This window comes from Pelophylax lessonae (assembly GCF_965119305.1).
Source record: "Pelophylax lessonae genome assembly, chromosome: 5".
Lineage (NCBI taxonomy): Eukaryota > Metazoa > Chordata > Amphibia > Anura > Ranidae > Pelophylax > Pelophylax lessonae.
Genome location: NC_138772.1, coordinates 48729628 through 48753526, shown reverse-complemented (window position 1 = coordinate 48753526; position 23899 = coordinate 48729628). Strand labels below are relative to the sequence as shown.

Below are 23899 nucleotides of genomic sequence, written 5' to 3'. Positions count from 1 at the left end.
ACTTTCTCCAGTTCCCCGATATCCTTTTTATGAACTGGTGCCCAAAACTGAACTGCATATTCCAGATGAGGTCTTCCTAATGATTTGTACAGGGGCAAAATGATATTTCTCTCTCTGGAGTCCATGCCTCTCTTAGGCCCTGTTCACATCTGAGCGTTTTGTCCCCTGAAGCAAAACACCTGTAGCTCAAAAAAGTACAGAAGCTTCTTTTTGGGCTGATCAAGAGCTGTTCTGGTTCCATAGGAATGCATTAAAACTTGGTTATCAGCAGTTCATCTGTGTTTTTCAAATACACAGGTGGTCTCCACCCCTTTTAACACCACCCAGACCCAAACGCCTGCTAAAAACGCTCCAAAAAACGCTCATAAAACGCCCTAAAAACGCCCCAAAAAACGCCCCAAAAAACGCTAAAAAAACCACCCAAAAAACGCCTGAAAACTATACGCTTAGGCTCCGTTCACATGTAAGCGTATGGATCACGGGCAGAACCGGCTCGGTTCCGCCCGCGATCCGGAGATTATTGCAAATCGCGGGACGCCTGTGCGTTGCCCGTTGATTTGCAATAGCCCCCCAAACGCTGAGCGATGTTGCGGCGATTTCCGCCTACCGAATCGCGGTAACATCGCGCAAAACAAATCGCGGGACGCAATACGCTCCAAAGAAGCTCTTGTACTTTTTTGGGCGTAATGCGTCCCGCAATTTTTTTTGCGCTTTTGCGCGATGTTACCGTGATTCGGCAGGTGGAAATCGCGGCAACATCGCTCAGCGTTTGGGGGGCTTGCGGTTCTGCCCGCGATCCATACGCTGACATGTGAACGGAGCCTTAGGTGTGAATCCAGCCTAAATACAAATTTCACAATATTTACTTTAATAGTGGTAGGGTTTTGCAGCGCTGATTGTATTAATATACTAATGTTGTATTTACATTATTCATGTACATGCATTCATTTATTCTTGGAGAATTATCCATTTATATTTTCACATTACCAAAAAGTTTGGCATGCCTTTTGAGGGCCCGTTCAAACCTATCCAGTCTGATATGTTTCATAAATGCAGGCGCTTTAACCTGCATATGTTCATTTAGATGGGCAGCCAATGAACCACAACGTTCCTGGAATCAGACGGACACTTTTTTGTCGAGGCAATGCACTACAACACACAGCAGTGTGTTACTGTTCATCATAATGTTCTGTAAGCCTGGTGCATTGGTTTAGCACACTGAGGTGTAATTATTTTTAATTTTTTTAATTTAGCTTTTTTTCCCCCACTTTTGGTGGGAAAAAAAAAGCATTCCCCTCTGGGTGATCTCTGTACATTGCAGGGATTTTAACAAACTTTGTTGCAGATTCCTACATTCGTTATTCTGAAGAAATAGCTATTTGTTGGTCTGTGTCTATGTGCAGAGTATATCTAATGGGAGTGATTTTATAATTATCAATCAACTGCTGCACTTGCAGGATTCTAATGAGGAAAGTGCCAGGGACTGCATCCATTTAGACATCCCTTTGGGTGTATTTCACCAATGTTGCAGGGGATGCCCAAAACCTGACTTAGTGCAGAATCGGTAAGTCAATCACATAGGAGATTATATTTCTGGCAGGCATTCTGTATACCATCTGTGTACAGAACGCCTTAAGGTTGCCATATTGCATTTTATAGAAAATTACAACACTGCAGACTGAAAAGGAAGGTCATTTTGAATAACATTCAATTACAATATGACTCGAATAGCAAGTGTATATATTGTATTATTTTTTTTATTTAATGATTTTTTTTCCAACAAAAGTGGAGTTACCCTTTATTTATTTTTTAATAAATGGCACACCAATGCACCATGGTACCTGGTATTGTGTTTCTACCATGCATTTCTTCAATGTTTAGGTCTAAATGGGCCTTAATGTACATACTGTTCTTGTTTTCAGATTATAAACCATTATGAATTCTATACAAGCAATTTTGTAGAGTAGACTAAAGGGAATGTTTTGGGTTTTAAAATTACTTTTCTGATTTTCAAAAAGAAAAAAAAAAACATAACATTTTTAAAATGTATACATTTTATATTTTTTTAACCAGATAAGTATGAAATATTGCATATGATCATTTCGTATTTACAACTTGCAGCCAGCAGGTGTGTTAGAACCTCTGTCATGTTTTATTGCGTGGCTGTTCTGGATTAAATGATGATCAGTATCATTCAGCCCTCTTCCTGTTAGCCCAGGTTCACACCGTGTTGGTGCTGTTCTGCATTTAAATATTCATATGCATGCTATTATTTATTTATTACCTGTTTTAAAAAAAAAAGATAACAAATTTTATTGAAATATTATATTTTAATAATATTATTTTGGTTACTGGGTGTAGAAAAACATATACACATAAACACTACCCATTGTTCTAAAGTACTAAAATAGATTTCTTTAATTTTTCATGCCTGCTCTATTGCTGTGATCCCCAGTCACATGGTGTAACTTTGATATCACTAGGTTATTGGCTGCCCAGTTTTAAACTGGCATCCTCATGGGCGACAGGTCTGCACATCACAGTGATGCTGGGGCACTTGGAGAGTCTGTTGGTTCTGCTGGAACACAACGCTTCTATCAACAGTAAACCCAACGGGAAGACGCCATTACACGTGGCCTGTGAGGTTGCTAACCTAGAATGTGTCAAAGTCCTGATCAGCCACGGAGCAAAACTGAATTCCTTCTCTATGAGTGGACATGCTCCTCTACATTACTGCAGGACCAAGGAGTCGGTGAGGTGCGCCAAAGAGCTGGTGTGGGCTGGTAAGAGAGTCTGAATTTCCTAAACTAATGACTGCAAATGCTTAGGCAACACAAAGGGCAACAAAAATTTGCAAAGTGCACATCAACTACTCTACGAAGTTCTTCAGTGGTGGGATGGAAATTATGAAAGAGGACATATACTATCATGGGCGTCCGCAGAACTTTTTTCAGGGGGGGGCAACATTTTAAGGTCACCAATGCTCTGCCCCTTTTTCAACAATGTCATGAAGGGGAGGGGCTTATTCCGTATACTTATTTTGAGTATTTATTTTTAAAGAGCAAACAGGAGCATTTATTTTTAAAGCATTTGTTAACCTAAAAAAAAAAAAAAAAAAATATCCTGTTCCCTTAAAGCATGTTATACAACACAGTGCTTGTGCTGTGTAATTTTGCCCCTTCTACCACCTAAAATACCTGGCGGATCCTGCCTGGCTATGTCCTCCTCTCTGTAAACTGACCACGGTATACCATGGTAAGTGGCGACTAAGCCCTGACACTGTGGTCAGTTTACATGCCTCCGTCATCCATAGTTCTCCTGTCCTCCTCTGTCCTCTCCACTGCAGGCAGCTGTCAGATGGAGAGAGGAGAGAGACAACGGGTCACGTGAGCGGCCTCAGCCCTCTGAAAACTGGTAAAGAATGGCTTATTTTTTTAAAACACAGACTCTGGGGCAAACAGGATTATTAAAAAGACCAGACAGGATGGTAAAAAGTGGCTTAACAATCACTTTAAAGGGGGAAGTTGAGATTCCAGGGGGGGGGGGCATTTGCCCCCCCTTGCCCCTACCTGCGGATGCCCATGTATACTATATAGCCAAAGGTGTAGATATCTGGCCATCACACCTATATTAGATTGTTGGGCATCCCATTCCAAAACCATGACCAATAAAAGGGATACATGCTATTATCTCCACTAGCCTCCATTCTTCTGGGAAGGAGTTCCATGAGATTTTGGAATGGTAGATTTTGGAAATTTGTGCCCATTCCCAGAAGAATATTTGGAAGGTCAGGTACTAATGTTGGTTGAAGACCTGGCTAACAGTTGGTTTTCCAATTCATCCCAAAGGTGTCCAGTTGGGTTGAGGTCAGAGCTCTGTGCAGGACACTCAAGTTCTTCCACAACAAACTCATCAAACCATGTCTTTAAAGCGGAGTTCCGGGCACAAAAACAATTTTTTTTTTTGTGCCCCTTCGCTAGGTAGACCTCACCTGAAAAGGAATTGGATAGTTATTTTTATTTTTTTTGTTTACTCACCTTTTTATTGAAGATCGTAAATACTCACCTCTGACTGCTTCCTCCCTCGGAGCCGCGGCTCACCCCGTCACTTCCTGCCTCGCGATGATTCCTGGGAGCTAAACGTCATAGCTCCCAGGAATCAATGCGACGGCACCGGCCCCGCTCGTCATTTCCGGGCGACGCCGCATTCCCCAGCTAAACAGCTTCTGGGCATGCCCAGAAGCTGTTTAGGAATGCGGCGCCGCGCCGGAAGTGACGAGAGGGGCCGGTGCAGTGCATTCTGGGACAAGAAGACGCGGAAGAAGACAGAGAAGAGGACCGCGCCGGCTTCAGCTGCCCACAACAGAGATGGAAACGCTGTGGAAGAAATTTTATAAGTAAGTATTTCTTCTAAAAGGTAAGTGCGAACCGGGACAGATCAGAGGCTAGCCATTGTGGAATGTGCTAGCCCTGACTGTCCCGGGGGTATGTTCAGTAAAAAATCATTTCTGTGCCCGGAACTCCGCTTTAAGGAGCTGGATTTGTGCACCTAAACTCAATAATTTGTTGGGGTGTCCACATTACATTGGCCATATAATATGGCATTAAAATCACATTTGGTAAGGTAATGGAACTTTATAAAAATGGAAAACTAAATAAAAAGATATCCAAACCCTTGAATATGCCAGTCAGTAATGTTCAATCACTTATTAATAAATGGTAAGTTCGGGGATCTTTTGATACCATGCCAAGGTCAGGAACACCAAGAAAAATTGCAGCCACAACTGCCAGACGAATTGTTCAGGATACAAAGAAAACCCCACAGGTAACCTTAGGAGAAATACAGGCTACTCTGGAAAAAGACAGTGTGGTTGTTTTTAAGGAGCACAATACGAAGCTACTTGAACAAAAATAGGCTGTATGTTCGAGTTGCCAGAAAGAAGCCTTTCCTCCAATGCCACAAAAAAGCCCGGTTACAATATGCCTAACAACACCTTGACATGCCTCACCCAGACTTTTTTGTGGCATTGGCACAGTAAAGGCTTCTTTGTGGCAACTCAAACATACAGCTCATTTTTGTTTAAGTAGCGTCGCATTGTGCTCCTTAAAAACAACCACGCTGTCTTTTTCCAGAGTAGCTTGTATTTCTCCTGAGATTACCTGTGGGGTTTTCTTTGTATTCTGAACAATTCTTCTGGCAGGTGTGGCTGCAATCTTTCTTGGCTTGGTATCAAGAGATCCCCAAATTTTCCATTTCCTAATAAGTGACTTAACAGTACTGACTGGCATATTCAAGGCTTTGGATAGCTGTTTATATCCTTTTCTATCTTTATAAAGTTCCATTACTTTGTTAATCAGGTCAGTTATTTTCTGCTCCCCATGGGCCAGTGTCTAGCCTGCTCAGTGCATCCACGTGAGAGCTAACAAGCTCATTGACTATTTATACACAGACATTAATTGCAATTTAAAAAGCCACAGATGTGGGAAATTAAGCTTTATTTGCTGTTTGAACCTGCGTGAGTTTCCTTGTTTGTCTGTACCAAGGCCAAACATTCCAAGGGATAGAAACTTTTGATCAGGGCCATTTGGGTGATTTCCAAACAACTATGTGATAATAAATGGCTTTATATGATTAAAATCCTTAAATAAAAGACATTTTTTTGGCAAGATTGATGATATTTTCAATATCAATGCCAAAATTTCACATTTTTTGCCAGGGTATGCAAACTTTTGAGCACAACACTTGTCACTTTTTGATGAAGATGTTTATGTGTGTGATTCCCACTGAAGGTTGATCTACAAATTAAGGACTTTGGTATATATACTTTGGGCTTTTTTACTGCATATATTTTTACTGCAAGTATGTACAAATATAATTTTTTTTTGTTTGTTTTTTAGCACTTTTCAAATATTTTTTGTGTTGGTTGTATTTCCCTGGATCACAGGAGTGTCTTTTTAGGATACTACATATTTGATTATTTCACAGGGTTTGCATGATGTTTATGTGTTGTAATCACTTTATTTGATTGTCTTTTAAAAGGATTGTACACTTACATTTATATTATTAATATTAATATATTTTTTGGGGGCTTTTTACCTCCCCTTTTTTACTTTTGAGCACAACAATTTGTAATGGTGATAATGCCCTTCATTGTATGTCCCCCCCCCCCCCCCCATTGTACACAACGACAGTAGTAAAATTCTCGCTTAAAATTTTTTAATATCAATGCCAAAATTTCACAATCTGCCAGGATATGCAAACTTTTGAGCACAACTGTAGACTGATTACCTAGCCAAACTAGGCAAACATGGCAAGAAAAACTGCTATGCATCTACTGTACATGCCTGAAAATGTGCAAAGCAGTCTGTCAAGACCACTTCAAATTTTGGAAGTATTTTACTGAATTTGTCTGCCAGTCTATGAGGACATTATATTGTTGAGGATTCCTGTAACAGTGCAGACTAGGGACATGAAGAGCTGTAGCACAACTGTGTTACCGTTTGCAGGAAACAAAGGCAGAATGGGCTCCTAGGCAAGGTGGCATATCCCCCCCTCCACCCCTGCATTGCAGTGGGCACGAGAAGCTGCCCCATCTGCATTGTTTCTACTGGCATGGGCTCAAAAAAAAAAAAAAAAATCAACTGCCTACAAGTGCATCCTCAAAAAGTAACATGAGGGTGCACAGCTCCGACCAATTGCACTATCCCAACTCTTTTACGGCAGAAGCATAAAAAATTAAAAACTGCCCTCCATGGACATCCACCAGATCCCAACCTGCCTAGGTTGCCCTGTGGATGATTAGGCTCTACCAACTGCTTTACCCCCATTAAAAAAATAAGCTATATACAAAAAACCTTTTTGTTGTCCTCAGGAGCCAATGTAAACTTGGAAAGTAATGACCATGCTGAAGAAACACCACTACACACTGCAGCCCGATTCGGAATTCCGGAATTGATAGCTTTCTATGTCAACCATGGTGCCATGGTGGACAGTCCCAACTCCAACCTAGAGACCCCTCTGGCCACTGCCGCTTACTGGGCTCTGAACATCAAAGAGCAGAAATACAGCGACAAACATCACTTGATCTGCAGGATGCTACTGGATTATGATGCCGAGGTCAATACCAGAGATATCGATTTAAAAACACCGCTACATAAAGCAGCATGGAACTGCGACCATATTTTAATGCATATGATGCTGGAGGCCGGAGCACAGGCCAATGCCATGGACTGCAATGGATGCGCGCCTCAGCAGTATGTGCTAAAAGTGACGTCTGTGCGGGCAGCTGGCCAGCCAGAGATCTGCTACCAGCTTCTGCTGAACCATGGGGCCGCCAGAATATACCCACCACAGTTTCATAAGGTAATTTTTTTGCCTAAAATTCTAATTATTTTTAATATTCATTATGAAGGCAGAACCACTGGAACTGCAGGCTAAAATTCTGGACAGGTTTCAGGCCTGGCTGGCCTCTGTGCTAACCTGGCTGTCTGGTCTAAGTTCTAGCCATTGTCAGTAGTATGTAGACCGGTGTCCAGGGGTCAGTAGTAGGTAGGACCATGTAACAGAAGTCAATAGTATGTAGGGCAGTGTAAAGAGGTTAGTAGTTGGTAGAGCATTTTACAGAGGTCAGTAGTATGAAGAGCAGTGTACAAGGATCAGTAAGGCAAGGCAAAGGGCAGGGCATCAGCAAGGTAGTGTGCCGGGGGAGGGGGGGTAGGAAAGCACAGTATGGGGGTCGAAAGGGCACAATACTGGGGGGGGGGGTCAGGAGGGCATGATGGTGGGGGGGTCATAAGGACACAATACTGGGGATCAGAAGGGCTGGAGGGTTTGGAGGGCACGGTACAGGGAGGTCAGGAGGGCATACTACAGGAGGGATTTGAAGGGCTTGGTACTGGGGGGTCAGGAGGGCATAGTTCTGGGAGGTCAGGAGGACATGATACTGGGGAAAGGGGGGGAAGGAGAGAACGGTACTTGGACGGTAAGGAGGGCAGGGTATTGGGGAGGCAGGAGGGCATGGTACCAGGGAGGTTAGTTGGGCACAGTACCCGTGGGGGGGGACGGGACAAAAGGCCACGTTACTGGAGGTTCAGGAGGGCATGATACAGGGAGGTCTGGAGGGCACACAACAGGGAGGTCAGGAGAGCACAGTACTGGAGGTCAGGAGGGAAAATGAAAGTGGGATTAGGAGGGAACAGAAGCGGTTTCCTCATATAGAGTGGCGCAGGGAAGCTGCTGTGGCAGATCTACTTGTTGTGATGTATTGATCCCCGCCGCCCCTCCTCTTTGGTCCATCACACATGATGTCAACCACAAGTGCCTTTGATGGACTGGAAAGAAGGGCCAGTGGGGATCAGCGCACTAAACTCAGAAGGGCAAGAGCCAAAAATTGCCTGAGCACTGTCAAAGCTGACAGTGAATCATAAGCAGCAGAGGCATTTCCCACCCTGCGGCCTCACTTATTCAAGGGAAATGCTGAGGGGCAAGGATTGCCTCCACCGTGTAGAATTGGATTTGACAGCTTCCCAGCTGGAGAGTTTATTGCTTCCCTACGCTGCTCTGACGCTTGTGGGAGAAGCACTTGGGGGTAGGAAAGGGAGGGACACAAGCTGTCTAAAACTGATTGTATTAGGAAAGACAGGATTCTTTCCTAAATGCATAAAATATAACTGGATACTAATATTTATAGGTAAAGTTGCCTCCTGCAGGATCAGGAAGGAATTTTTTCCGCCGATCAAGACATTTGGATAATGCTTTATTGGGTTTTCTTTTTTTTTTTTTTGCCTCCTCTGGATCAACTGTGGGTATTGTATAGATGTTTTATAGATTCATATATATTTTCTATTTCAGTGTGTTGATTTTCTTTGTTTTCCTTTGTTGGTTGAACTAGATGGACTAGATGCTCAATACACAAAACAAATACAGATAGGTGGGACAGAACAATCCCTGCCTCCTTTGGACCTGGAGGACACAAAAAAAGAAAATAAAAGCATACAAACATATACTGTATGCATAAATTAAAAAGTAAAATAAATCTGGGATTATTGTTGATGTTTCATACTGCAAATAATGCTTGAAGACATCAAGTCACTCCTCTATGGGAGGGGGGGGGGGGCAAAGCATTTATAACCACTTAGAGTTCACTTAGAGTGGATCATGTTGATCCGAAGGAACTTCAGATGATTCCATCCTCAAGAGGCGCCGTGCTTATAATCTGTGAATTGGAGAACATTTTTGTTTAAAGACCAGGGTAGAAGACTTGGATGAATAGGTTGGACAGAACACCAACACTAAATATAATCAATAAAACTATATATTTTTAAAATATTTCTAAAAATAAAAAAGTGCAACTGGGCAATTTACAATTTTTTCCTTTAACCATGTATCCTCAATTACTACTAACCAACTAACCAACATTATATTTGGTAATCAATGTATATGTACTGTATATGCTTAGAGGATAAAACTGTAAATGACCTATTCACATCACAACATGTTTTTAATGATAATTTTTATTATACCTATTTGATAAAATATATTGTTTTAATGATTACATTTGGTGTTGGGCATCTCTAAAGTTCATCTTGGTACATATCTTTCAATCCTATCCAAAACTAAATAAAAATTATGTGTAAACAATAGTACAGCGCAGTCATAAAACTCTCTGATAGATAACCCACAGAGACAAAATCAACATAAGGATGCACAATGATATTAATATTAATATTGCGAGAGGCAGTCCATAGTTTGAAGATATGCAAGAAAGGAAAGATAGTCCACTTGTGGTTTGGTGAAAAAATACACAGTTAAATGTGATTTCCGTGCTTGCAGCTTCCCTCCACCAAGCAATCTCTGCCTCTCACTTTAATAACAGGACCCTACAGGGTCAAAACACATATATCTCTCAATTGAATCAGGGAACACAGCTCCAAGGTCTCATACATCAGATGCCGCCAGGGGAGGACTGGGCCAGGGGGCAGGGGGGCAATTGCCCCCTTGGCCACTCTGTTGTCCTATAAATAGGCTGCCCTGCTTCTGCCACAGACATGCCTAAAGGATTCCTGGTGAAGAGAAGTAAAAAGTCTGTGCCACTGACCCACTGAGTGCGGGATGAAGACAAGGATAGAGTGCAGCCCCCCCAGCATGGATGGTGTAAACTGTGTCTGAGCAGAGGCCAGTTCCATGCCCCACTGGAGACTCTCCCCCCCCCCCCCCCAGCCAGCCCCAACCGAGCTGTCCCAGCTCCCTCCAACTGCCCCATGCTGGCCTAGTTGGGAACCCGGATTCGGCCAGCGGGTAGAGAATACCTGGAGCAGGGCTTCAACCTGGAATGGGGGTCAGGAGGAGGCCGGGAAGAGGGAGAGGGGGAGGGGGGCCGAGTCACTGCACCATGGGCCTCTGGTTAGTACTTGCCCCCTGGGCCAAAAGTTGCCAGTCTGCCCCTGGATGCCGCAGAAGCAATCCTTTACCACAGTATAATGTCAAGGATAAGCACCATTCCAGGATGCATCCCCCAAGCCATGAAATAAAAGAAAAGGGGATCTAGTGCTCTCTGTATGTAATGTCACATTTATTAGCTCATAAGCAAGGAATCGCACTTACATGATTTTAGACACATTAAAAGCGAGTAACAGTATGTAGAGCCTGCAGCGTGCTGGGACCGTGCTGTATTACTTCCAGGTTGGGGGAGGAGCTTATCATTATATAGAGCCGGAACAGAGACACGTCGTCATCCCCGCTGAGGAAGTCCATGCCCATCTCGGACGTAACGCGTACGGGGATTGGTCCATCTGATTCATGGCCACAACCAGGAAGTAATACAGCACGGTCCCAGCACGCTGCAGGCTCTGCATACTGTTACTCGCTTTTAATGTGTCGGATATCATGTAACTGCAATTCCTTTGCTTATAAGCTAATAAATGTGACATTACATACAGAGAGCACTAGATCCCCTTTTCTTTTATTTCATGGCTTGGGGGATGCATCCTGGAATGGTGCTTATCCTTGACATTATACCGCGGTAAAGGGTTGCTTGTGCGGCATCTGATGTATGAGACCTTGGAGCTGTGTTCCCTGATTCAATTGAGAGATATATGTGTTTTGACCCTGTAGGGTCACGTTATTAAGGTGAGAGGCAGAGATTGCTTGGTGGAGGGAAGCTGCAAGCACGGAAGTCACATTTAACTGTGTATTTTTTCACCAAACCACAAGTGGACTATCCTTCCTTTCTTGCATATCTTCAAACTATGGACTGCCTCTCACAATATTAATATTAATATCATTGTGCATCCTTATGTTGATTTTGTCTCTGTTGGTTATCTATCAGAGAGTTTTATGACTGCGCTGCACTATTGTTTACACATTGTTTTAAAGGTGTTTTTGAGTGCACTTGAAGTGTTAGCTGCTGGTCTACATATTGTTTCTCAAAATTCAGCGCTGAATCTTTACCACAAAAAATTAAATAAAAATTATGGCTGAAGCTTGGTTTTAAAAGAGAAGTTTGGGAATGCAAAAAAACAAACATACATACTCACCTAGATGGATGCAGCATTAGTATGATGCTGCATCTGTCCCCCGCTGCCTCTAAGACCAAGAACTAAGCTATCAAAGACTACTGATTGCTCAGTTCTTGGTCTTCAGTTAGCAGGGAGTGGTGACTGTCAGTCACCAACTCTCTGTTCTGCCCCTCCAGCATTCATGGAGAGGAGAGCTGTGGAGAGGGTGGCTTTAAAGTCAGGATCTCTCCAGAGCTCAGTGGCGTCAGCCAGCAGCGGACTTTAGACTGAAACTGGTTCACAGAAGTGCAGAACGAAGTGCACGCTTGTGACCAGGGCCACCATCAGTGAGGGACAGCCCATACACAAGTAGAGGGCTGGGTGTCCCAAAGTGCACGGTCGTCCTGAGGAGCCCCTGCCCAGGCCCTGGCTGTCCCCTGAGGGGTCCGCTGACCCAGGCCCTGGCCATCCCAGCTGTGTTTTAAGTAACAAGGGGGAGAACTTAGCTCAGGCTCCTCGTGACCTACAGATTACAGAGCCTGCAGTCACTCAGATAAGACATGGGGCGGAGCAGAGGCAGGACTGTGGTCCAGACCTCCGGATTCCCATGTTATTCAAATAACATAGGAGGTGGCACCACAGCATCCTCGGTGGGATGGCCAATGGATGAACCCTGGGGAATGCTGATGGAAAACTGTGTAGGGGGCCCACAACATTTCTGATGGTTGCCTACAGGAGAAGTAGGGTCAACAGAGCTGATTCTCTTGTTGCCATGCAGCTAAAATAAACCTGCCAAAATCTGATTTACTGTAGCGATTATATTGATTTTTTTACTGATACCTAATTGGCTGTTTTTTGTTATTTTTTTTAAATATTTTGTATATATTATTGTATAAATCCAATGGTTGATATCCAGGTCTTGGAAGAATGTCATTCGTACCCAAAAGCGGTAGAAGTGATGGCCAATGCCTATGAACACATCACAGCCTCATACAAATGGATAAAAGCAATTCCTGAAGATGCCCTAGAGGTAAGAAAGGAAGGAAATCTTAAAAAATGTATTTATATATATATATATATATATATATATATATATATATATGTGTATATTATATATATATATATATACACTCTCAAAAGTGAGTAAACCCTTCACATTTTTGTAAATGTTTTATTATATCTTTCCATGTAACAACACTGAAGAAATGACACTTTGCTACAATGTAAAGTAGTGAGTGTACAGCTTGTATAACAGTGCAAATTTGCCATCCCCTCAAAATAACTCAACACACAGCCATTAATGTCTTAACCGCTGGCAACAAAAATGAGTACACCCCTAAGTGAAAATGTCCAATTTAGGCCCAAAGTGTCAATATTTTGTGTGGCCACCATTATTTCCCAACACTGCCTTAACCCTCTTGGGCATGGAGTTCACCAGAGGTTCACAGGTTGCCAATGGAGTCCTCTTCCACTCCTCCATGACGACATCACAGAGCTGGTGAATGTTAGAGGCCTTGCGCTCCTTCACCTTCCATTTGAAGATGCCCCACAGATGCTCAATAAGGATTAGGTCTGGAGGCATGCTTGGCCAGTCCATCACCTTTACCCTCAGCATCTTTAACAAGGCAGTGGTCATCTTGGAGATGTGTTTGGGGTCATTATCATGTTGGAATACTGCTCTTCAGCTCAGTCTCCGAAGGGAGGGGATCATACTCTGCTTCAGTATGTCACAGTACATGTTGGCATTCATGGTTCCCTCAATGAACTGTAGCTCCCTAGTGCCGGAAGGACTCATGCAGCCCCAGACCATGACACTCCCACCACCATGCTTGACTGTAGGCAAGACACACTTGTCTTTGTACTCCTCACCTGGTTGCTGCCACACACGCTTGACACCATCTGAACCAAATAAGTTTATCTTGGTCTCATCAGACCACAGGACATGGCTCCAGTAATCCATGTCCTTAGTCTGCTTGTCTTCAGCAAACTGTTTGCGGGCTTTCTTTTGCATCATCTTTAGTAGAGGCTTCCTTCTGGAACGACAGCCATGCAGACCAATTTGATGCAGTGTGCAATCTTCTTATACCTAGGCCCTCTTTATGTAGTGCAACCAGTGGCGGCTGGTGCGTTAGGGGCACAGGGGCGCCGCCACCCCTATCCATGCGTCCAGCCCCCTAATCTACAAGTGGGGTGCCGGACGCATGGAGTTCAATGGGGTTTTTTTTTCTGAATCACCTGATTAGAGCCAGAGGCTCTAATAGGCTTCAGAAAAGGGTGGACCCTGGGTGCAGAGCACTGCGCCCTAGCCCACCCATTTGTGTGACAATAGCGAATGAAAATTTGCTATTGTCACACGGATCCTCCTCCTGGCCAATCGGGAAGCGGGTCCAAGACCCGCTTCCCGATTGGCCGAAAGGCAAACCCATGCCATTGGCTGAGGAAGCGGCGGGAGGTTTCGAGGAGACGCATGGGAATGAGGAGAAGCCGCCACTGCAGGTAAGTGCACTGGTCTATCTGCATTGAAAGGGGGCACGGCACGTTGGTCACTCTGCATTGAAAGGGGACATGCTGGTCACTCTGCATTGAAAGGGGGCACGGCATGCTGGTCACTCTGCATTGAAAGGGGGCATGGCACGCTGGTCACTCTGCATTGAAGGGGGCATGCTGGTCACTCTGCATTGAAAGGGGCACACTGGTCACTCTGCATTTAAAGGGGGCACGTTGGTCACTCTACAGTGAAGGGGGCACGATGGTCACTCTGCATTGAAAGGGGGCACGGTGGTCACTCTGCATTGAAAGGGGGCACGGTGGTCACTGTGCATTGAAGGGGGCACGATGGTCACTCTGCATTGAAGGGGGCACGATGGTCACTCTGCATTGAAGGGGCACACTATACCTTGATTACTGAAGGCCCCTTTCACACTTTTGTGACCTCAAAGTCACGCAATTTTTTTACTGCATTTTTTGCCGCAAAGCCTATTACATTTTTCTGTTTGTGCCCCCCCAAAAATTTTGAGAACCAGCCGCCACTGAGAGCAACAATTCTTTTTTTCAGATCCTCAGAGAGTTCTTTGCCATGAGGTGCCATGTTGAACTTCCAGTGACCAGTATGAGAGAGTGAGAGCGGTAACACCAAATTTAACACACCTGCTCCCCATTCACACATGAAACCTTGAAACACTAATGAGTCACATGACACCGGGGAGGGAAAATGGCTAATTTAGACATTTTCACTTAGGGGTGTACTCACTTTTGTTGCCAGCGGATTAGACCTGAATGGCTGTGTGTTGAGTTATTTTGAGGGGACAGCAAATTTACACTGTTATACAAGCTATACACTCACTACTTTATATTGTAGCAAAGTGTAATTTCTTCAGTGTTGTCACATGAAAAGATATAATACAAAAATGTGAGGGGTGTACTCACTTTTGTGAGATACTGTATATGTTTTTTACAGTATATCCATGCAGCTGCCATAGCTGATAGATAATTATGAAACCACTCCAATTTGACCCACTCAGCACAGAGGAACAAACAATGATTTCTTTAGAATAACAAAAGATAACAACAACAAAGTTTGGTAAAATCCTTGTAATGTACAGAGATCACCCAGAGGCGAATGTTTTTTTCTCAACAAAAGTGAAGTTACGCTTTACCATTGGCCAGTATAGAAAACATCAAAACAAAAGGAAATTTGTAATATTATAAAAGTCCCTGTAACGCTGAGCGCTCCGGTCCCTGCTTCTGGACCGGAGCACTCGCAGCGTTCGTTCCAGATCCACTCACCTGTGCCCGCTCCGGCTCCCTCCTCCGCTCCCCGCTCACGTGGTTCCCAGCGCGTGCGCCCCTGCACCATAGGGCGCGCGCGCGCCGGTTGTTTGAGATTTAAGGGGCCTGTGCACCAGTAATTGGTGCCTGGTCCAAACCTCCCTTCCTGTTTCCTGTGACCTGTTTCCTGTTTCCTGTGACCTGTTTCCTGTTTCTTATATAAACCCACTCCCCCTTCCTGTCCTTGCCGGATCTTGTTGCCTTAGTGCCCTGAGAAAGCGTTTTGTGTATTTTCCCTGCCTGTGTATCTGACCTTCTGCCGTTGCCCCTGACTTCGAATCTTTGCCGCCTGCCCTGACCTTCTGCTACGTCTGACCTTGCCTTTGCCTTGTCCTACTGTACCACGCCTGTATCAGCTATCCGTGAGGTTGAGCCGCTACCGGAGGACACAACCTGGTTGCTACCGCCGCAGCAAGTCCATCCCGCCTTGCGGCGGGCTCTGGTGAAAACCAGTAGCAACTTAGAACCGGTCCCCTGGTACGGTCCATGCCATTCCCTCACTGACACAGAGGATCCACCCCTAGTGTCTTCATCGGCCGCCAGTCCGGACCCTGACAGTCCCGAAATGAAGTTCATTCACACCAATAATTCAACACCAGTGCAAAAATAGATATGAATAAAGAAAATAATTTCCAACACAATATTCAAAATAAATCCTCAACGTGACGGTAAATTCCTCCACCACCATGTGTGATATCCTCCACCAAAGATTGCCTGATTACCAGAAAGATTGACCTTTTGCGCTTTTGGCTTAAACCCAGCCATGGCCTTGTGACTCAAGAGAAGTTAACAGACTGGTTGAATCTCCTTTGCAAATATCCGGCAAGTAGTCCAACTTCAAAACACACAGTTTTTTGCTCCCTGCTGTTTCCTCCCTGAGCTTGCAAAGCCAACATTCCGATAACATGTCCCTTTTCTGGCTTCTTCTCTGCTTGTCACCCGGACAGCAAAAATCTATTTCAGAAATTCAGACATCCATTGACAAACCAAGTGCTGAGCCAAGGACCTCCTCTCTTCTCCTCTTCTCTCCTCTCCTCTCCTGTGTGCAGAAATCTTCTCCTCCTCCTCCCCATCAGACCCCCCTATACATCTACCGATCTCCCCGATAGTAGAGATCCCGGCTCGGAGCACACAAAGAGAAGACAACTTCCATACACAACTTCTCCTCTGTTTATGCACAGTGCAACCTCACTTTTATATAACGTCATAAACATTGCTTGTGATTACAGTGCATTTGACATGTGTTTAGAAAGCATTACTAGCAGAGATAATACAAAAATCCATAAAATAATAAAAAACCAACACAGAGGGGGCATCTGGCAAGCGTTTGTTAACTTGGGGCAAATGCATCAAAAATGCATTAGGTGTATTAATGGGCGCTCAGATATTTTTGCATGTCTAAATGAACAGTAAGTGCCGGTTCACATTGGTGCAATGCGGGATACCTGCGAATCCACTGCGGGTTTCCGCATTGCACCCGACTCGCAGGCAGTTCACACTGCCATATGCGAACTGCTGGGAGTGTCAATACAAAGTTACCGACACCCCCAGATTAGTTTGCATATTGCAGTGCGAACTGTCAGTTCGGACAGGAATCGGATCACATAGATGTGAACATCCATGCGATCTGATTTTGGTGCGGACCAAAAAAGGGTCTTGCACGACTTTGATTCGAATGCAATGCAAATTCAGCCATGCAATCTGTATGACTGAATTTGCATCGCACAGACATAGCATGTGATTTGCAGACCAGTGCGCTCCGAATCACGTGATTTCTCACATCGCATATGTGTAAGCCGGCACTAAGAGTTTTATTTATATACGCACCGTTACACAAAGGTTGAAGTTTTATTTCATGTATTGATCTTACACAGTGTACAAAGCTTTGGTAATGTTTGATCGAATTACCTGATTATAAGCATTATTTATATATTTATGCGTTTGAAATTACTATTGCCCTTTATGTGCTTTATTGATATACGAGCTCACTAGAATGTTGTTTTTTTTTTTTTTTTATCGGGGGGAATTCAGGGTCAATGATAAAAGGTGGAGAATTATTTTTTTAAATGACACAGTTGCGGAGAAATGTGACATGTCAGGAATGTATTCATCTGACTTGTAGCGACATGTGAAGAAGCACCAATCCTTTAACCATCTTAGAGGAAATCCCAGGATCATAGAATCTGATGTCTAGAGACTAGGGTTGAGCGAACACCTAGATGTCCGTGTTCGACGGGTTCGGCCGAACTTTAAAAAAAAGTCCGGGTCCGTGTCCCGGACTTTTACCGAACTTTTCCCGGACACCGAACCCCATTGAAGTCAATGGGGACCCGAACTTTAAGGCACTAAAATGGCTCTAAAACACCAAAGGAAAGGGCTAGAGTGCTGCAAATGGCAGCAAAACGTAATTAAGAGCATGGCAAGTGCTCTGCAAACAAATGTGGATAGGGAAATAACTTAAAACAACAAAAAAAAAACAGAAAAATAAAACAATGTTCTTCTTCATCTCTGAAGGACGAGGCCCATATGGAGTAGGAGGGAGGTTGAGGTGGTGGTGGATGTGGCGGTGACATAGGCGTGCGCACAGGGTGTGCTGGGTGTGCCTGGGCACACCCTAATCACCTAGGGCACATAGCATTGCCAGTGAGGAGATGGGAAAGATCTCCCTGGGACCTGCTCTGCTCTATTTCTCCTTGCCTACAGGTACATGGCCCCGATACATTACTCTCCCTGCTGGCAAACACATGCATGTGTATTTCAACTTTGGGGTGCACACCTTAATGCAATAGGCTGCGCACACCTATGGGCGGTGTAGGTGGAAGCGGCGGTGGAGGAGGACCAGGGCCGGATTAACAGCATCATGGGCTTGGTGCTGAGGATTTTGAAGGGCCTTAAGGGCCGTGCCTTGCCATGCACCCAGAGGAGGAAGGGTGCAGCCATGCATGCCTAATTCAACATGGGATGCTGTCTCTGAAGCCCATAAACACATCCATGCATCGCCAACTGTCCCTCCTTGTCCGGCCTTCACGCTGTGTGGGGAGGTTCTGAGGGTGCTGCCTGGGGAAGCGAGCATAGAAGCCAGACTTCTGTGTTTACAAGTGACAGAAGAGCGGTAACAGTGAATATGGCCAACCCGGGGCCTATATAAAAGGTAGGGGCCTGGAGCTGCAGCTCCAATAGCCCCTACATTAATCTGGCCCTGAGGAGGAGGACGAGGTAGCCAACACTGCTTCTTTTCAAAAATTTTAAATGAGGGTACACCCCAAAAGAGTGAGAAAGAGCAAAAATGGAACAATGGGTGGGTAAGGTCGGTATCCATTGCTATTCTGCATAAGGTACGGAAAAGTCCCGTGGGATCCATGCCTGGTTCATTTTAATGAACGTGAGCTTGTCCACATTGTCTCTGGACAGGCGGCTGCGCTTGTCTGTTATAACGCCCCCAGCCGTGCTAAATACCCGTTCAGATAATACACTGGCTGCAGGGCACGCCAGCACCTCCAAGGCGTAAAGGGCAAGCTCAGGCCATGTGCCCAATTTGGAGACCCAGAAGTTGAAGGGGGCAGACCCGTCATTCACTACATGTAGGCGTGTGCACACATACTGCTCCACCATGTTGGTAAAATGCTGCCTCCTGCTAAGACGTTCCATCTGAGCTGCTGGTGCTGCTGTTTGTTGTGGCGTGCTGACAAAGCTTTTCCACATTTCGGCCATGCTAACCCTGCCTTCTGAGGTGCTGGCGGTGCCCTGGTTGCGTTGGCGACCTCCTCCTCCTCTGCCTTGTGCTTCCACTGTGGCCCCGCTGTCAGATGGGAATGCCAGCAGCATGGCGTCTACCAGCGTGCGCTTGTACTCGCGCATCTTGCGATCGCGCTCCAGTGAGTGAATTAAGGACGGTACGTTGTCCTTGTAACGGGGATCCAGCAGCGTGGCCACCCAGTAATCAGCACAAGTTAGAATGTGGGCAACTCGGCGGTCGTTGTGGAGACACTGCAGCATGTAATCGCTCATGTGTGCCAGGCTGCCCAGAGGCGACGAAAGGCTGTCCTCTGTGGGAGGTGTATCGTCCGTGTCCTCTGTATCCCCCCAGCCACGCACCAGTGATGGCCATGAGCTGGCCTGGGTGCCACCCTGCTGTGAACATGGTTCCATCTCCTCCTCCAGCTCCTCCTCCTCCTCATCCTCCTCATCCTCCAGAACTGTGCCCCTGCTGGACAATTGCGTCCCTGGCGTTTGCGTGTGCAGGAACCCACCCTCGGAGCCCCTTGCGAATGACTGCCCTGAAAGCCTTGGAAATGTTACCTCTTCATCCTCCTCCTCCTCCTCATCCTGTGCCACATCCTCTTCCATCATCGCCCGAATTGTTTTTTCAAGGAGGCATAGAAGTGGGATAGTTAAGCTGAGAACGGCGTCATTGCCACTGGCCATGTTGGTGGAGTACTCAAAACAGCGCAACAAGGCACACAGGTCTCGCATGGAGGCCCAGTTATTGGTGGTGAAGTGGTGCTGTTCCGCAGAGCGACTCACGCGTGCGTGCTGCAGCTGAAACTCCACTATGGCCTGCTGCTGCTCGCACAGTCTTTCCAGCATGTGCAAGGTGGAGTTCCACCTTGTGGGCACGTCACATATGAGGCGGTGAGCGGGAAGGCCGAAGTTACGCTGCAGCGCTGCCAGGCGAGCAGCAGCAGGGTGAGAACGCCGAAAGTGCGCACAAACGGCCCGCACTTTCTGCAGCAGCTCTGACATATCGGGGTAGTTTTTAAGGAACCTCTGCACCACCAAATTCAGCACATGCGCCAGGCAAGGGATGTGCGTCAAACCGGCTAGGCCCAGAGCTGCTATGAGATTTCGCCCGTTATCACACACCACCAGGCCGGGCTTGAGGCTCGCTGGCAGCAACCACTCATTTGTCTGCTGTTCCATGCTCCTCCACAACTCCTGCGCGGTGTGTGGTTTGTCCCCCAAACAGGCAAGTTGTAAAACTGCCTGCTGTCGTTTACCCCTGGCCGTGCTGAAGTTGGTGGTGAAGGTGTTACGCTGTCCGGGTGAGGAGGCGGTAGAGGATGAGGAAGCGGAGTAGGAGGAGTTACGAACAGGAGGCAAACTGAAGCGCCCTGCAATCCTCGGTGGTGGAAGGACATGCGCCAAATTGCTATCCGCCTCAGGCCCATCCGCCACTGCATTTACCCAGTGTGCCGTTAGGGAGATATAACGCCCCTGACCGTGCTTACTGGTCCACGTATCCGTAGTTAGGTGGACCTTGGCACAGATGGCGTTGCGCAGTGCACACCTGATATTTTCCCCTACTTGGTTGTGCAGGGAAGGGATGGCTTGCCTGGAAAAGTAGTGGCGGCTGGGCACGACGTACTGTGGGACAGCCACCGACATAAGGTTTTTAAAACTGTGCGTCTCCACCAGACGGAATGACAGCATTTCAAAGGCCAATAATTTTGAAATGCTGGCATTCAGGGCCAGGGATCGCGGGTGGGTAGGGGGGTACTTCCTCTTCCTCTCAAGTGTTTGGGAGATGGAAAGCTGAACGCTTCCACGGGACATTGTGGAGATGGTTGTTGGTGACCCAGGTGGTGGTGTTGCTGACAGATCGTCTGTTTGCGGGGTGGCAGGTGCCGGTATCACTACAGATGTGGCTGGAGCGGCCGAGACTGCAGCAGAAGAGGAAGCAGGATGAGCCAGAGACGTTTCTTGGTTTTGAAGGTGTGTACTCCACTGCAGCTCGTGCTTTGCACTTAGATGCCTGATCATGCAGGTTGTGCTCAGGTTGAGAAGGTTCATGCCTCGCTTCAAGCTCTGATTGCACAGGGTGCAAACCACTCGTGTCCTGTCATCAGCACATTTTCTAAAGAACTTCCACGCTAGAGAACTCCTTTGAGCTGACTTTGGTGCGCTCGTTCCCTTGCTGCGTTGGGCAGTAGCGGGCGTAGTGTCTAGGGCACGGCCGCTCCGCTTCTGCACCCTGCTCCCTCTTCTGCTGTGCTGGTGGCTCTGTGCGACCACCGCCTCTTCCTCCAAACTACTCAGGTCACCTGCATGACGTTCATTCCATGTGGGGTCGAGGACCTCATCGTCCTCCACATCATCTTCCACCCAGTCTTCACCCCTGCCCTCCTTGTCGGTCTCCACAATGCTGAACGCCGCAGCAGTTGGCACCTGCGTTTCGTCATCATCGGAGACGTGCTGCGATGATCCTTGCATGTACTCATCTTGAGAAATAAGTGGTTGGGCATCGCTGCACTCAATCTCTTCCACTTCTGGGGCAGGGCTAGGTGGATGGCCCTGGGAAACCCTGCTGACAGAGTCCTCAAAAAGAATAAGAGACTGCTGTATGGCTTGGGGCTCAGACTGCTGGCCTGATTTGCAAGGGGGTGAGGTGAAAGACGGTTGGACATTGGCTGCAGGTGCCAACTCTGACCTTTCTGCAGTAGACTGGGTGGGAGACAATGTGAAGGAACTGGAGGCACTGTCAGCAGCAAACCAATCTACTATCGCCTCAACTTGTTCTGGCCTCATCACTTCTAGGGGCGTTTGATGCCCTACCAAATACTGATGCAGGTTCTGTCGCCTACTCACACTTGAGGAAGGTGTTTCACTTGTGCGTGTAGCTGGCACAGATCGACCATGTCCTCTCCTTGCAACAGGAGCTCTACCAGCAGCACCACGACCCAGGCCACGGCCCTTATTTGACGGTCTCCTCATATTTCTGTAATTTAAGATCTTGCCCTAGAAAGGTTTTTATTGAATAGCGGAATAGAAAATATGATCCAAAAAAAGTGTATGTATATCACACGTACACAACCACACTAGGCCCCAATTACTATTGTTTGTACCCCTAAAAGGCTAGATGAGGAGTAGGGGGAGTATGGAACAGGCAGCACCCTCAAACCTTCAGAAGTATGAGATGAACCCCAACAACTTGGAAAGGTGGATCTCTCTCACACGTACCGACACAGACTATCCCGCAATTCAATTGATCCTCAAAGGTTTTTATTGAATAGCGGAATAGGAAATATGATCAAAAAAAGTGTATGTATCTCGCACGTACACAACCACACTAGGCCCCAATTACTATTGTTTGTACCCCTAAAAGGCTAGATGAGGAGTAGGGGGAGTATGGAACAGGCAGCACCCTCAAACCTTCAGAAGTATGAGATGAACCCCAACAACTTGGAAAGGTGGATCTCTCTCACACGTACCAACACAGACTATCCCCCAATTTAACTGATCCCCAAAGGTTTTTGATTAAATAGCGGAATAGAAAATATGATCCCAAAAAAGTGTATGTATATCACACGTACACAACCACACTAGGCCCCAATTACTATTGTTTGTACCCCTAAAAGGCTAGATGAGGAGTAGGGGGAGTATGGAACAGGCAGCACCCTCAAACCTTCAGAAGTATGAGATGAACCCCAACAACTTGGAAAGGTGGATCTCTCTCACACGTACCAACACAGACTATCCCCCAATTTAACTGATCCCCAAAGGTTTTTGATTAAATAGCGGAATAGAAAATATGATCCCAAAAAAGTGTATGTATATCACACGTACACAACCACACTAGGCCCCAATTACTATTGTTTGTACCCCTAAAAGGCTAGGAGTAGGGGGAGTATGGAACAGGCAGCACCCTCAAACCTTCAGAAGTATGAGATGAACCCCAACAACTTGGAAAGGTGGATCTCTCTCACACGTACCAACACAGACTATCCCCCAATTTAACTGATCCCCAAAGGTTTTTGATTAAATAGCGGAATAGAAAATATGATCCCAAAAAAGTGTATGTATATCACACGTACACAACCACACTAGGCCCCAATTACTATTGTTTGTACCCCTAAAAGGCTAGGAGTAGGGGGAGTATGGAACAGGCAGCACCCTCAAACCTTCAGAAGTATGAGATGAACCCCAACAACTTGGAAAGGTGGATCTCTCTCACACGTACCAACACAGACTATCCCCCAATTTAACTGATCCCCAAAGGTTTTTGATTAAATAGCGGAATAGAAAATATGATCCCAAAAAAGTGTATGTATATCACACGTACACAACCACACTAGGCCCCAATTACTATTGTTTGTACCCCTAAAAGGCTAGGAGTAGGGGGAGTATGGAACAGGCAGCACCCTCAAACCTTCAGAAGTATGAGATGAACCCCAACAACTTGGAAAGGTGGATCTCTCTCACACGTACCAACACAGACTATCCCCCAATTTAACTGATCCCCAAAGGTTTTTGATTAAATAGCGGAATAGAAAATATGATCCCAAAAAAGTGTATGTATATCACACGTACACAACCACACTAGGCCCCAATTACTATTGTTTGTACCCCTAAAAGGCTAGGAGTAGGGGGAGTATGGAACAGGCAGCACCCTCAAACCTTCAGAAGTATGAGATGAACCCCAACAACTTGGAAAGGTGGATCTCTCTCACACGTACCAACACAGACTATCCCCCAATTTAACTGATCCCCAAAGGTTTTTGATTAAATAGCGGAATAGAAAATATGATCCCAAAAAAGTGTATGTATATCACACGTACACAACCACACTAGGCCCCAAT

The 23899-nt window shown here is 45.9% G+C and overlaps 1 protein-coding gene across 2 annotated transcripts in view; it reads left to right on the top strand.

Annotated features, from left to right (window-relative positions):
- Positions 1-23899, top strand: part of ASB4 (ankyrin repeat and SOCS box containing 4) — a 61578-nt gene that overhangs the window by 5633 nt on the left and 32046 nt on the right. The window contains exons 2-4 of one of the 2 annotated variants that reach the window (XM_082257786.1): positions 2484-2783; positions 6872-7362; positions 12412-12525. In XM_082257786.1, coding sequence (XP_082113912.1) covers positions 2484-2783; positions 6872-7362; positions 12412-12525 — 905 coding nt within the window. Of the gene's footprint in view, positions 1-2483; positions 2784-6871; positions 7363-12411; positions 12527-23899 lie in introns of both variants that reach the window. The other variant, XM_082257785.1, reaches the window with a different exon arrangement.